The 13,658-nt window shown below is 40.6% G+C and overlaps 1 protein-coding gene across 1 annotated transcript; it reads right to left on the bottom strand.

The window, feature by feature from the left end:
• On the bottom strand, positions 381–13,068 carry LOC109708137 (peroxygenase-like). Its single transcript, XM_020229752.1, has 6 exons — positions 12,868–13,068; positions 11,344–11,493; positions 11,173–11,258; positions 10,266–10,360; positions 10,049–10,174; positions 381–700 (listed from the first exon to the last, which is right to left on the bottom strand). Exons 1-6 carry the CDS (start codon positions 12,992–12,994, stop codon positions 550–552), a joined length of 735 nt encoding a protein of 244 aa, XP_020085341.1. The 5' UTR covers positions 12,995–13,068; the 3' UTR covers positions 381–549.

Here is a 13,658-nt window from a genome sequence, read left to right as displayed (position 1 = left end):
ACTGTGAAGTGCCGTATAAGAGAGCATAACAGAATTTTCTGAAACAATTTTGGTTTACCGAGACTCTAATGTATTCACAAAACTATCTGTATTATAACCTTAAAAATCAGTACAAATTACAATACCAGTTGTTTCAAACAGAAGAAATCAATTCTTATTTAAGGTTCATCTAACATTGTCATAATTTTTTTTTTTTCCTTTTCAGAAATGCCCGTAGGCAAACATATGGTAAGATTTTAAACAAGAATACAGAAAAAAAAAAAAAAAAAAAAAAAAAAAATGGTCATATTATCGACTCCAACCATATGTTAAAATGATTGAGCTGAACAACGAGGTTGGAAGCAAAAGCAGCAAAGGAAAATCCTCTGCAAAACGCACATACGAATTTGCACATCACGCAAGCATATATAATACATATATAGACAATACTGTGTAGGGTAGGTTTCTACACAAGGATCACACTTAATTATTTTCAACCAACATGTTAATATCCAAACATGCATTTTATGTAAGCAAGCAGATTGCATGCATGCTAGATACATTTATACGTCAGTAGTTCTTATTGTACGCTTCCCGTTGCTGGGCGCAGTACTCGAAGAGGCTCCCATCGAAGCAGCGCCTCATGGCCTCCCTCGACAGATAACCATCCTCATCTCTCGCCAACGCATACAACATGAGCCACTCCAACTTGGATGCGATCCTGTTAAGTTGCATTCCACAAAATAAAATAATTAACGCATGCATCATTATTTATATCCAGGCAAACTGCTAATTTTGTATGCCGGCCATATTAGAATCCATATGTTAATTATCTTGAATTGAAACCTTATAAATTTACACGCATTCCTATGAAGTGGGAACCCATTTCCATGTTGGATTATGTGAAGCCTTATGTCGAGTCAATTCTATGATCGTACACCAAGTACACCAAGGTTTTGAGGTTACTAGACGTTGAGCTCCAAAGCCAAGTTGGTGAGTTCCAGAACTCGAGCGAGTTCTGAAGCTTGTACTAAAATTCCGCATAAACTGAAGGTGATTTTCGCTAGGCTGATAGTCCGGCTTCGGAGCAATATTTGCTTAGCTTCGGAGCGCGGCATTTGTAGAACTTCCAGTTCCGGAGCCCACTGTTTTGGCTCCAAAGCCCAAGGCCCTCATGGGCAATGGAATATCATGAAGAGGTTTTTAAGTGAAGATCGACCAACGGCTAGTAATGAATCGGAGACTCTTGATGGACGGTAGAGATGGACGGTAGAGATGATTCCCTACGAGAACTGTGATTTTAGAATTTTAAACCCTTAAAATTCATGTTTTTGAGTTTAGGTAGCGTTTATTATAAAAACCTTAGTTGAGATCTTTATATAGTTGTGCTGCGGATTAATCGAAGAAACCATTGATGTCTTGCCTTTGGATGTAGATCGACACACCGTTGGCCACGTAAATCTTGTGTTCTTGCCTTCTTCTCTGTTCTTTATTGATTTGCTATCTTCGTGCTTGTTTTCTACTATCGTTCTCATACATTTCATCTATGTAAGATCTGATTTTTCGCTGCACTCGTAGGTCGTATGGGTTTGAGGTGTGCTTGATAACCCCTTTGTCGGTCCCTTCAATTGGTATCAGAGTATGGGTTCTTTGCAATTTGTATCGATAGTGAAACGATGGCGAGAAAAGTTACAGCGACAAAAGATGGAATGAACTTCTTGTTGTGGAAATTACATATGAAAATAGTCTAGATTAAGATGCCTGTGTGATTCCCTACAAGGAAAGAAGATAAGCCAGAAGGGATAACAAATATACAATTTAAAGAGCAAGGACAAAATGACTTCAGCCAACCGATATTTGGCATTAGACAATTTCGTGGTATTCAATGTGGAAACCGAAACTATTACAAAAGAGATTTGAAAAAAAAAAGAGAAATCTTTACGAAAGGATGTCACTAGTGGAAAAAATCTTTCTTGAGACGGTAATTGTACAATTTAAAGTTGAAGGACTAAGTATAAGAACACTTAAGTGCATTAAACTCTTTTTTGTGTAGTGTTCTAGAACTCTACAGCTAGGTTTATTTGCAATGTGGGCAATTGATCAGCATGTCTGTAGAGTGTCAGATGGAACTGTTTTGGTGCAAAATGAAAGCAAAGATGGACACAGAACCAAAAAACGTATTGAAACTAGAGTTTCAAAAGTTTTCAGATGCCCACGTGTGTTTAGGGTGCCTGAAAGTCTTGTGTAGGGTTGGATTGAATTCAAATACTAGTCCCAGACACCCGTAAACACTGTAGCGCCTTGGATGTGGGTTGATAATGATCTGATCATTGCTTCGATGTATGTGCTATGACGCATATGAGTTTCGGGCACGGGGTCCTAGGCATCTGAATGCAACTGGACGCATTTACGGCAGTTCCGGGCTGCTCAGCAGGTGTCTCAAAAGGCGGGCACACGAAGGTTTGAAGCAGGTGTAGCTACAACAGGTTTGGACATCCAAAAGATAGGTATCGAGCACCTCAAAATTCGATTTGGACTGAGGAGGTTATTTTTTGATTTTTTAGGACTTCTCTACAATTATTCCTTCATCTATAAATAGTTCATCTAAGCTTCCCCTTCACTCTTTTCTCCCCCTGGCATTTAGAGACTCCATAATCCCTACTCTTTCCCCTCCTAACTTTCTTTTTCCTTTCCTGAAGCTGAGGTAAAGCGCATTGTTGGACCAGTGTTGGGGACCAGTTCATGGTTAAGGAGGAGAGTTTGTTGGACCTCCTTTGCTGGATTTTTAGGTAAGTGCTTTGTGATCCGAAGGTTCTAGAGCTAGATTTTATTTGGCTCATGATCATTTGACTTTTGAAGCTGTGCGTTACTACTGGTTGAGAAGTGCCACCGCTGCCTCCCGACGACCCTTTTTGGCCCTCATCACCATCGTCGAGCACCGCTGCCTCCGGCCGCCGGACATGGGTCCCGACCAACTCTCTTGGGTGTGGCGACCCTCCCAGGCCAGAGCTCCCCCTGCCCTGCTGCCGGTCGACGGATTTTTGATGCCCTAGCCCCTGCCGCGTGGCAGCCGGGGGGATTCCAAGGACTGGTGTAACGCCCCCAATAGTCCCACATCGGATGGGATACTGATTCCGATCAGTTTATATAAGACCTACACGCTATTAATAATAACTGGGCTTAAGTATTTTGGGCCGGTGGTTGGGCCCAACGAGTTATTATTGCTAGTGGGTCGGGTCGTTGCAAATGGTATCAGAGTCGAATACCAGCGGAAAGTGTGGGAGCTAAGTGCTATGCGGGACAAAGTGCTATACCAACGAATTTGGTGGGAGCCACCTCTTAAACCCGTAGGAGGCACCTCTAGAATCTCACATCGCCTGGTAATGGTCCTGGTTTGTCTGTCTGTGATCTGCTTTGGACCCGACGAGGACGTCAGGGTCTAAACAGGGGGAGTTTGTAATGCCCCCAATAGTCCCACATCAGATTGGATACTGATTCGGATCAGTTTATATGAGACCTACAAGCTAGTAATAATAACTGGGCTTAAGCATTTTGGGCCGGTGGTTGGGCCCAACGAGTTATTATTGCTAGCGGGTCGGGTCGTTGCAACTGGGTTGGCCAGGCTCCTTTTTCCAGCCATTGGAGACTTCTGCGAGCACCCAAAAGGTGACCACTGCACTCCTGAGGTCTTGTGGAGACCTATGCTCACCTTTGTTGCGATCAATGAAGTCCTGGTGTGTGTGTAGGACTTGGCTGCTTCCGAGATCGAGCAATTGGAAGGATTTCTCTGCTGTTTCGATGTCGTCCGCCCGTCGATCGCACTCTAGACAGAGAGAACGAGCTTCATCACATTGAGATGAGTCAAATCGACTGGTTGGATGGATCCACTGTGATGCAAATTAGGGAAACGAGCTCGAACCTTGTGTTTCATGTATTATTTTAATAGTATTTAATGCTTTAGTGAGCCAATTGCAAATTATATGCAATGGGAATCCCGCGCACAGCATCGAAAAGCGTGTAATCACTGTTAGCAACCTCTTGACTACTCATCGAAGGTCCGTGAGTCGTTGCAGAGTGGAAACGGGGTCCCACGACGTCGTTTGACAGAAATTCGCCGATCGGACATTACAAGATCAATTCAGATTGGCTCTTGTTCGATTTTCGTTGCGATTTTTGTACATTGACAATTCGAATGCCCTAGATACCCGGCCAAACCTTGTTGGCCTGTTGCTACCGCCACCTTGTAATTTTGAAGGCAGAGGATGAGCGACGAAAGGTTTCGGCACATTTTTCCGCAAAATCGCAAGTAAAACGCGGTTTCGCGTTGCAATGAGTTTTCGGCAGTGTGGTCGCCTCGAAAATCATCGCCTAGCCCCATTGGCATGCCTGCCAAGGACACCTCATGTGTTTGGAGACAACAGGTGAGCGGCGAAGGCTTTTGATGCCAAAGTGGACACTTCTAGAAGCCCGAAAGGAATTGGTTGAACAGCAATGATCGAGTTAACCTTGGTGCCTGTGTTTGCTTCCCAAACACAAAATGGATGTGTTTCAGGGCAGCGGGTAACATGTCATGATTCGGTGTGTTTCGTTACATTTTGTCGGTCTTAGGGGTATCCTGGTGTGTTTTCGGGATTCCCGGCGAGTCTGGGAATCAGTTTTGGAAAATCGATCCTACAGGTCGTCTTAGATTTGTGAGTGATGTATTTGAGTTCGCCGGTTTAGTTTCTGACTCGGTGGACCTGTCGTAGGTCCAGTCAACGATTCTGCACACCGCGGGAGCTAAGTGCATTTGCGACACAGGTGAGTACTTCGATCCGAAGTCGGTTTAGTGGTGCATGCTGGGTGATGTTCCCTTCATCCCTATCCTTTACTGCTTACATATACTTGTCTATCCAATACTCTTGAGCCTTTTACCACATAACTTCGAACTTGCTCTACTTAATGCATTCTCTCTGGTATTCATGACTTAAGAGTAGAGTGGTAGTGATATTGATATACACCTTCTAATTGATCGGAGTGGTCGGTACTTGCATATACTTGAGAGGTTGTTGAGTTGTTCCATCCTAGTTGACCGGAATGGTCGGTACTTGCATATACTTGAGATGATGTTGAGTTGTTCCATCATAGTTGACCTAAGTGGTCGGTATTCGCATATACTTGAGAGGATGTTGAGTTGTTTAATCTTAGGTGACCTGAGTGGTCGGTACTCGTGTTCCTTTACAATTCGATGACCTATTGGTCAGTGTGCTCCAAGGGGCAGTGATTAGCTAGCGGCTATTCGCTAATGGTTGGCCATTGATCATATTCGCATCGATGCACAGCTCGACAGCATTTCACGAACACCAGCGGTCTGATCCCTCGCAGGAGGGTGTTCTTTTTCGAAAAAGTAGTTGGTTGCCAACTCGTGAGCCCAGCGACCATTTGCTAAGGTTATATGCCAGGCAGAGCGGTTGTGATTTGCCTGAGATCCTTACACCGACAAAACGGTATAGAATGGGTATACTTGTGCTGTCGGTTGCAGTTTATGCATGGTCATTTCTCTATTTTTCTTTTGTAGTAGCTGTTATTTATACCATTATTGCGGTTGTTTTTAGTTCAATTATCATTGCTACTGCACTAGGTTGACTATCGACTATAGTTGATCGTTGTTTCATGATCTCACTTTACAATAGTAGTTTCTTTGGTGATTGTCGATGAATGTTATTCATTGTTATCTTACTCGATTTACTTGTTACTACTATTGTTTAACCTTCCATCCGCCAGTGGGTACAGTTTGCGTTCGTCCGCTTGCAGTACCCATACTATGAGAGGGAGACATATTTACATGTTCTCAACCCCCTTTTTTTCAAGAGACGCAGGTGGGATTGGTTGGAACACAACATGAGGCTGTAGCTCGTGGATGGTCATAGAGGTCTCGATCTACAATATACCTTTTTGATTACTTCATACATAGTATCAGATAGATATTAGTAGATAGTGTAAATCATACCCTACACTAATTATTAGATATCTACTTGTGGTTCAATTGATGGTTTACACTTGAGGTTTTGAATGATGTATGTATGAGTTTTGGATACTCATGATTTTGGAATACTCGTGGTTTTTCGACATTTATGGCTTTGGATTCGGATTTCAGAATGTGATTTTTTACCCCTCGTGGTAGTGTTTTCAAAATAAAGGTTTCCATGTGTAATATAATTTTCAAAATGGTTTTTCGTGGTTTTCGCTAAGTTAAAATTTCAAAGGAAAAGTCTTCGTGCGGGAGAGATCGACTTTTAACTATTAGGATAAATGTAGAATGGATGTGACTAAGGACGAGTAGTTGTATATTGAAATAAGTTGATTCTTATATATATCTTTTCGTTGGATAAATGTAGAATGGATGTGACTAAGGACGAGTAGTTGTATATTGAAATAAGTTGATTCTTATATATATCTTTTCGTTGGATAAATGTAGAATGGATGTGACTAAGGACGAGTAGTTGTATATTGAAATAAGTTGATTCTTATATATATCTTTTCGTTGTGTGCGTGAATGAAGATCTAGTTGTTCAATTATACTATGTGCTACGTCGTGCAAATACACGGAAGACTATTCGTTTATTTCATAAATTTTATTATTTATGGCGGGCCTGTTGTGCATCTTCAGGGTCCAGATTTCAATAAAGGAGGGCAGTTATTCGCTTATTCTTATTTTTTTAAAAGATAGCCCGTTTTCGAATTGGCTTTCAAAAAGGACCATGGGGCGTGACAAAAATTACAACTTTTGTAACAACCCAATCATTAGATCAATGACATTGAAAAGATTTAAAATTTTACTTTTAGATATTTCAAGTGATATAGATCATATTCAACATCGTCAACCGTCTATTTGGAGGATCCACCATTGAAACCAAATTGGTACAACTGTAATGCACCGAACTTTTCTAAATTATAAATTTCTAGCGAGTAATAATGAGTAATAATGAGTGGGACCTATTCCAATAACTTCAAGGGTGTCTGAGAATCAATTATGTGTTTTGACTCAAAAACGGTGCATAAACAGACTTCAAATATTCAACTCTGCTAGAAGTGCAAATTTTACACAAGTATCAAAACTAAATAATAGTACCATACCCAGTTACGTAGAGTGGAAACTCACGATATGGTTTTGCGGGACTCTTTTCAAGTATCGGTACTAATTCACCCAGTATCAGTACTAATTCAGGCGAGTACCATCTCATCTACGTTATTCAATTCTGCTGGAAGTGCAAATTTTACACAAGTATCAAAACTAAATAATAGTACCATACCTAGTTACGTGGAGTGGAAACTCACGATATGGTTTTGCGGGACTCTTTTCAAGTATCGGTACTAATTCACCCAGTATCAGTACTAATTCAGGCGAGTACCTTCTCATCTACGTTTTGGGTGCTGTAGGAGGAAAGGGAAGTGTTTATTTTAAGATTCTGGTTCTATGATCTTCCAAAATAAAAGTTCTTGTGGTTTTGACTTGAGAGTGATTTTTTAGGGTATTTTGGTTTTCCAAGAGATCAAGTCCACTTTTGAAGGAGAGAACTAACAAAAAAGGAGAGAACTAACAAAAGTAGGGAATATCACGAAAAAAGAATAATCTCTCTCTTTGTCCATTGTTTCTTATTTCATTAGCGCGCTAAATATTTAATATTATTTTAATGTAATTTAGTCGCATGCTAGGAAGATCTAGAATTCTAACCTCTTGGCATGGAATGGGAAAAGGATCAAGTGCATTTTAATGATAAGGGTTATTTGCATACACATTCCTGCAAACATAGTGAATTGCAGATATATCCCTGCAAAACGAAAATTTACAAAAGTCCTAAGTTATGCAAATATGTTCCTCTGGTTAAAATCCGTTAGTGAACTGTTTATTTTTTAACAGTGAATTCGTGAAATGACATTTTTGCCCTCACAAATATATCCCTCCAAAAGCTCCAATTGGTATTTTGCAGAAATACCCTCACAAAACTATCCTTTTCCTATTTCTCTTCCTTCACGGGCTGCCGGAGCGGGCGGCGGCAGCGACGTCGAACTGCCGTGGGGCCGGACGGGCGGGACGGCGCTCCTCCGTTCTTTGCGACGTCTTCGACTTCCTCAAGGACCCTCGCGGCAGCGGCGGTGGAGGGGGAGAAGGAGGGTGCCGCGCCCTCGTCCACTGCGTTCGCGGCGCGTCGCGCTCCGCGGCCATCGCCGTCGCCTACCTCATGTGGCGCCACGCGATCCCCTTCGACATCGCGCTCCGCCGCGTCAAGGTAGTGCACACCGCCGCCGACCCCAACCTCGGCTTCGCCCCGCAGCTGCTGAGGCGCTAGCCCCGCACCGGCGCCGGCGCCAACTCCCCCGGCTCCGCGCGCCTTGTCCTCCGCCTGGCACCGCACTCGCCATGTGCCCCCCTCCACCTCGTCCCCAAAACCGCGCTCCCCCCTCCTCCTCCTCCTCCTCCTCCTCCGGCGCCTTCGCCGCGGAGCTCCTCGACTCCCGACGGAGCTCCTCCTCCTCATCCGGTGCCTTCGCAGCGGAGCGCCTCCGCCGCGGAGCTCCTTTTCCACCGTGATCGCCCGCCGCATCTCCTCCCTCTCCAGCGACGACGACGACGGCCATTGAAGAGGAAGAGAAAGATGAAGATGAGGAGGAGGAGGAAGAAGGGCAAATCCGCCAATTCACGTTATAATTAACTATAGTTAAGTATTTTAACTGTGGTTAATAAAAATTTTCTAACAGATCCTAACGGCAGGGATATATCTGCATAACTTAGAACTTTTGCAGGGACAACTTATGGAATTGTCGTTTTGCAGGAATATATCTGCAATTCACTATGTTTGCAGGGACGTGTATGCAAATAACCCTAATGATAATGTGAACCTAAAATATAGGTCAATGTGCGTGGTACTTAGCTTAGGTCAAAACCTATGGGTAAGTATTGCATGAAATTAGGAAAGATGTTGAAATACATATAGCGGCAATGGGAACCTAGAAAATGAGTTAAACAAGTGTGGCATCTACTTAGGTCAAAACCTAAGGTGAAATATAGTGACATGTGAACTCTAGATTAAATGAGAATTAGAGGACAAGTTGCATCTATAGACAATTGATATCAACTAGAAGTCATGGACTTAAGAGTAATGATAAAATACGTGCAACCTTCCAAAAGTGTGTCAAGGGAGGAGATCGATATCGACTCCCTATGTGCTACTTGGGGGGTCCAAGAGCAATCGATCGACTTCATTTATCTATCGATTAGAGAGAAGTTCCAGAGTCGATTCATTTATCTACCGATTAGAGAGTTCTAGAGAAATCGACTCTCCATGATGTGCAAGCAAGTAAGCGAATCCAAATTGATAGATTAGTTCGAGTAATGAGATTAGTCATGGCGCATAATGGAACCAATTGACTAGATTGGTAAACCTATAATGAGTGGCATAGTAGCATCATGAATTAGCAATTAGTTATAAACTTCAAATATTTAAAGTTTGAATGTTGAATTAGTACTTGTACTTTGATATTACTTTTATAAATATCGTATTTGATTGTATAGATAAATATATGTTTCCGCTTCGTTCAGGTAGGAGAGGCACTACTCGTTCGGCAGGTCTGTGCACTAGCCGAAGCGGGCCCAATAGGCAGTCTTGGGGGGAAGAAATAGCAATGGAGACCGGTTGCTACCAATAGTATTCTAGCTCAAGTCCCCCCGTCCCTCTCCCCCCNCCCCCCCCCCCCCCCCCCCCCCCCCCCTTTAGTATTGTGTTAGTATGTTCTCAAATATTTGATCGCTTGTTACCCAATAAGTAAAGATGCAAAGCTTACAATCTGCAATTGTTACTCTCATGTTGAGATGAAAAAGTTCAAACACTACCACAATTCATGAAAAGAATAATAGAATATATGACTGATTGAAAAAAATCTAATAAGAATCAAAAAGATCTAATAAAAGTTTTAAAACAATACCAAAAATAAATTGTTGTCTATGCAACCTCTCAAATAGAAAAAGAAACGGATTTAATTAGTAAGGAGTGGGTATATATATAAGAGCTTAGTATCTAGAAGAGCTTACCATCCAAAAAGGTCATACGCATTCCGGTTCCCCTCGGTCATCCCCCACAACTCTCCCAAAGTGAGTTTATCAGGTGTCGTACGAGCGTACTTGCTAAAGATAAACTCAAAATTACAAGGCATATACCTGCATAGATGGCACACCCAGCAAAATATTTCTCAGAACACGGAATGTACTTGAGATATTTATCCGCGAAACGAATAAGTGGTAACATTACCTGCCCTCTGTGTCGTAAGAACCTGAGTCGCTCCCGTGCTTGGCCTTGTGAATGTTCTGAATATATATGGGGAACAGGGGATGTGGCATCCAACCCTAAATATAAAAAAAAAAAAAATGTAGTTGAGAGCCATGTGAAGTTTTAGGCCCTTTGTGAATTTTCTAATATATATATATGCGAAAGAGGGAATATGGTATACAACTCTACAAATAAGGTTAGAAAAACAATAATAAAGGTTCAGTTGAGAGCCATTTGAAGTTGGGGTCCGATAAAAGGTGCCTTTCGAATTGTATTTGATTAGTTCATTGAATTATATTTTGGATTTTTAAAACTATGAACGTGGCATCTTAAGCTCAATATCATGCCTCTGTGTGAAGCTAAAACATTACAGTAATTTGATCTATAAAATTCCAACTTAGATGAGGAGTGTACTATTGAATAGCAACCTGCAGAAGGTATCAAGTGTACATGCTAAGTGAAATTAGGTGAGGAGCACACTTACAAATTGCACACTGAACACTCCAAATATACGCGGTCGATCTTGCTTTCAATAAAATAAGTAAATAATTACATGCATCTCTATGTTAGCGTAATCCAAGAATGGAAAAAAAATGGAAAACAAATGGAAAAGTACGGCAATCACAGTTTGCTAGGAAACTTTAGTTAGAAGTCTACGGAGTTTGCGACAACAAGCATTTTGAAACAGGAGAATAACTCGAAGGAAGGAGGGATCCGAATGATCCGATTATATATCAAAGAATTGTTTTTGAAATTTCGAAATTAAGGTGTGATTTGATGGTTTTCACCTACTGTCTTCTATACGTGAATACAAAATTTACAGAACAGATTTACAGGGTTAAATCCTAAACAATATATATCTTCACAGTTTATAGAGGAATAAACATACCGGAAGTGTTGGATAGCTCATGGATACATTTATCACTATTGCCATGAACAGAGATACAATCATATTGAACCCAATAGCGCGAGCTCCTGGTACATAGTGTCAGGACACGTATTATTGGTTCCATTAAGAAAAACATCACTTTGATGAGAAGAACATGAAAGATTGATGTACCTGCATAAGTTTCCCAAGGATAAATGATGCCATTGTTATCTATGTCGAAGAAGGCGACGTGTTGCTGGAGCACACTTAGATGGTAGTGCTTATGATCTCTCGTTCCTTCCGGATGGTGCACGTCCGGTGCAGCAAGAGCTCTAGCAAGATCTGAATATCACAATATTGGTGATCACATTAACATGCCAGCATCATTTGTGGTATTATGTGATGCTAGAGTAGATTACATGTGTTTCATACTTAGTTTGATACTTCTATTTATTTTTTTACTTCTTTTCTCTCCGTCTGCCTTTTTAGTTTCCAAATCCTCTCCGTTGAGGCAATTTCTCAACTGCTGCCGAGGAAATATATATTAAATTTTTCTTCAGGATCGAGTACGTGTTTGGTTCCTAGAAAGTTATGAAAAAAATTATAATTTTTATTCTTTTGGGTAAAATATTTCCAAAAATGAAAACGAGACTTCTTATTTAAATATGAGAAAATATTGAGAAAATATTCTCGGAAACTAAATATACAAAAAAAATATATTTTTATCTAGTGTCTCCATCCAGACACTCCATGGGGTGTCTCAATCACAGTCAATTTTTCTTAGGAGTTACAACAGAGCCTAAACCCACATATATAACACGAATATATGACAAATCTGCAAAAGCCCATTTAATCAATTTCGCTTAGGAGTGGTCCAACCCAACATAGCTCAAGCTCATATATAACCCCAAGAACATATATATATAATCACAAAATCAACTTTTTTTTTTTTATTTTATTTTATATTCAAACCGGCCGGCTCTCAAAAATCGAATTGGTTTTGACTTTTCAAGTTTCCTACGATGTATGTAAATAAAGCCCCAAAATTACTCGAACAAAAGATTATTCAATAGTGTATATGTGGCCGACAGGATCACTGCTGAATCAAAAGATGCAATGAATCAAGCATATCAGAAAATAAAAGATGAAAAACAAAATGTCAAAAATAAAAAAAAAAAAATTAACAGTTTTATAGAAAGATATCTACACTTATAATTTTGACAAATAAATCTCCTAAAATTTGTCAAATAATTTAATATACTCTTTTCCTGACATTTTTATGACATCGCATGTATTATATATAAATTAGTAAAGTTTAAAACACAAAATAATTAATTTCTTCCATTCCCGCTGAAAAAAAATAAAAAGTAAACAAATGAAACAAAACTGCACACTACTTATAAATTCTGTTTCCTAAATATATTATAATTATAAAAAAATAAATTTTTTTATATATTTTAAAATTATATGAATTTACCTTCGAAATCGAAAAAAACTATTAATTAATTACTAAATGTCCTGGAATAGACAGCCCCGTCGTCGAGTAATTTAATAAAATTAAGGAGCTTTGATGGTTAAAATTAAAAGCTCGGTGTCCTGTTTGTAAAAATACTGAAGTTTGGGAGTTGAGGAGGGTCTTAATTTAATTATTTATATTCTATTTCGCAAAGTAAAACAAAGGAGATAGAGACACGGATCAGAAGGAGAAAGAGAGACAAGGCTTAGGGAGGCCGCGGTTTTCAAGGTCGCTGCGCACGGGCCGAGCCACCGTCACGGGCGCCTGCAGCGCGATAGGCAACAGCGCGTCCTTCGCCTCCATCACGTCGTCCTCCGGCTTGCTCATCTTCTTGAGCTCGCCCTCTCTATTTTTCTGTGTCTCGCGTTATCACCTGCTTAATTTCTCCCAGCGCGCACTCGCAGAAAACACCTACGCGCATCGTAGAGATGCATGTACGTATATAGATATATAGATATATGCGGTGGGGTGAGGTGGGAATGGACACACGAGTTGACGATGACACGAGTGCTCCGGACGGATCGCGACGTGGGGGCTTGCATGGGTGCATGCTGTTACCACCGTGGCTGTCACGTGTCCTCCATTTCTACATTTGGTTTCTTTCCGAGAGTTCAGATGAGTCACACCACGAGTATTACTACGTACGTGTGCAATTTTCCCTTGTTGCTGATGTTAATTTTCTCCCTCTAAAAGTCCGCAGTGGCCAGGTATAGCTTTAATTTAAGAATGGCTCCACTACATTATCCTATATAATTATATTTTATTTTTTCTTTATTGAAACAATTTTAACAAGTGTTAATTCTTCAAACTCTTTGGAATATCAAAATATTATATTTACTCTCCTAATATAATAAATTATAGGGTTAATTGCATACACGTCCCTGCAAACATAATGAATTGCAAAAATATCTCTGCAAAACGGAAACTCCATAAGTTGTCCTTATAAAAGTCTTAATTTATGCAGATATATCCCTCTGGTTAACATTCCTTA

This window comes from Ananas comosus, linkage group 3 (genome assembly GCF_001540865.1).
Source record: "Ananas comosus cultivar F153 linkage group 3, ASM154086v1, whole genome shotgun sequence".
NCBI lineage: Eukaryota > Viridiplantae > Streptophyta > Magnoliopsida > Poales > Bromeliaceae > Ananas > Ananas comosus.
This window is presented reverse-complemented; position numbering and strand designations above follow the sequence as displayed.

What these genes read in the sequence shown, in the direction of transcription:
- LOC109708137 (XM_020229752.1), bottom strand. Translation starts at nt 12,994, where the DNA reads ATGAGCAAGCCGGAGGACGACGTGATGGAGGCGAAGGACGCGCTGTTG. An exon ending in CCGCGGCCTCCCTAAGCCTT is followed by an intron (nt 11,494 to 12,867) that starts GTCTCTCTTTCT and finishes TGTGATATTCAG; the next exon opens with ATCTTGCTAGAGCTCTTGCT. An exon ending in TGAGCTATCCAACACTTCCG is followed by an intron (nt 10,361 to 11,172) that starts GTATGTTTATTC and finishes TTTTATATTTAG; the next exon opens with GGTTGGATGCCACATCCCCT.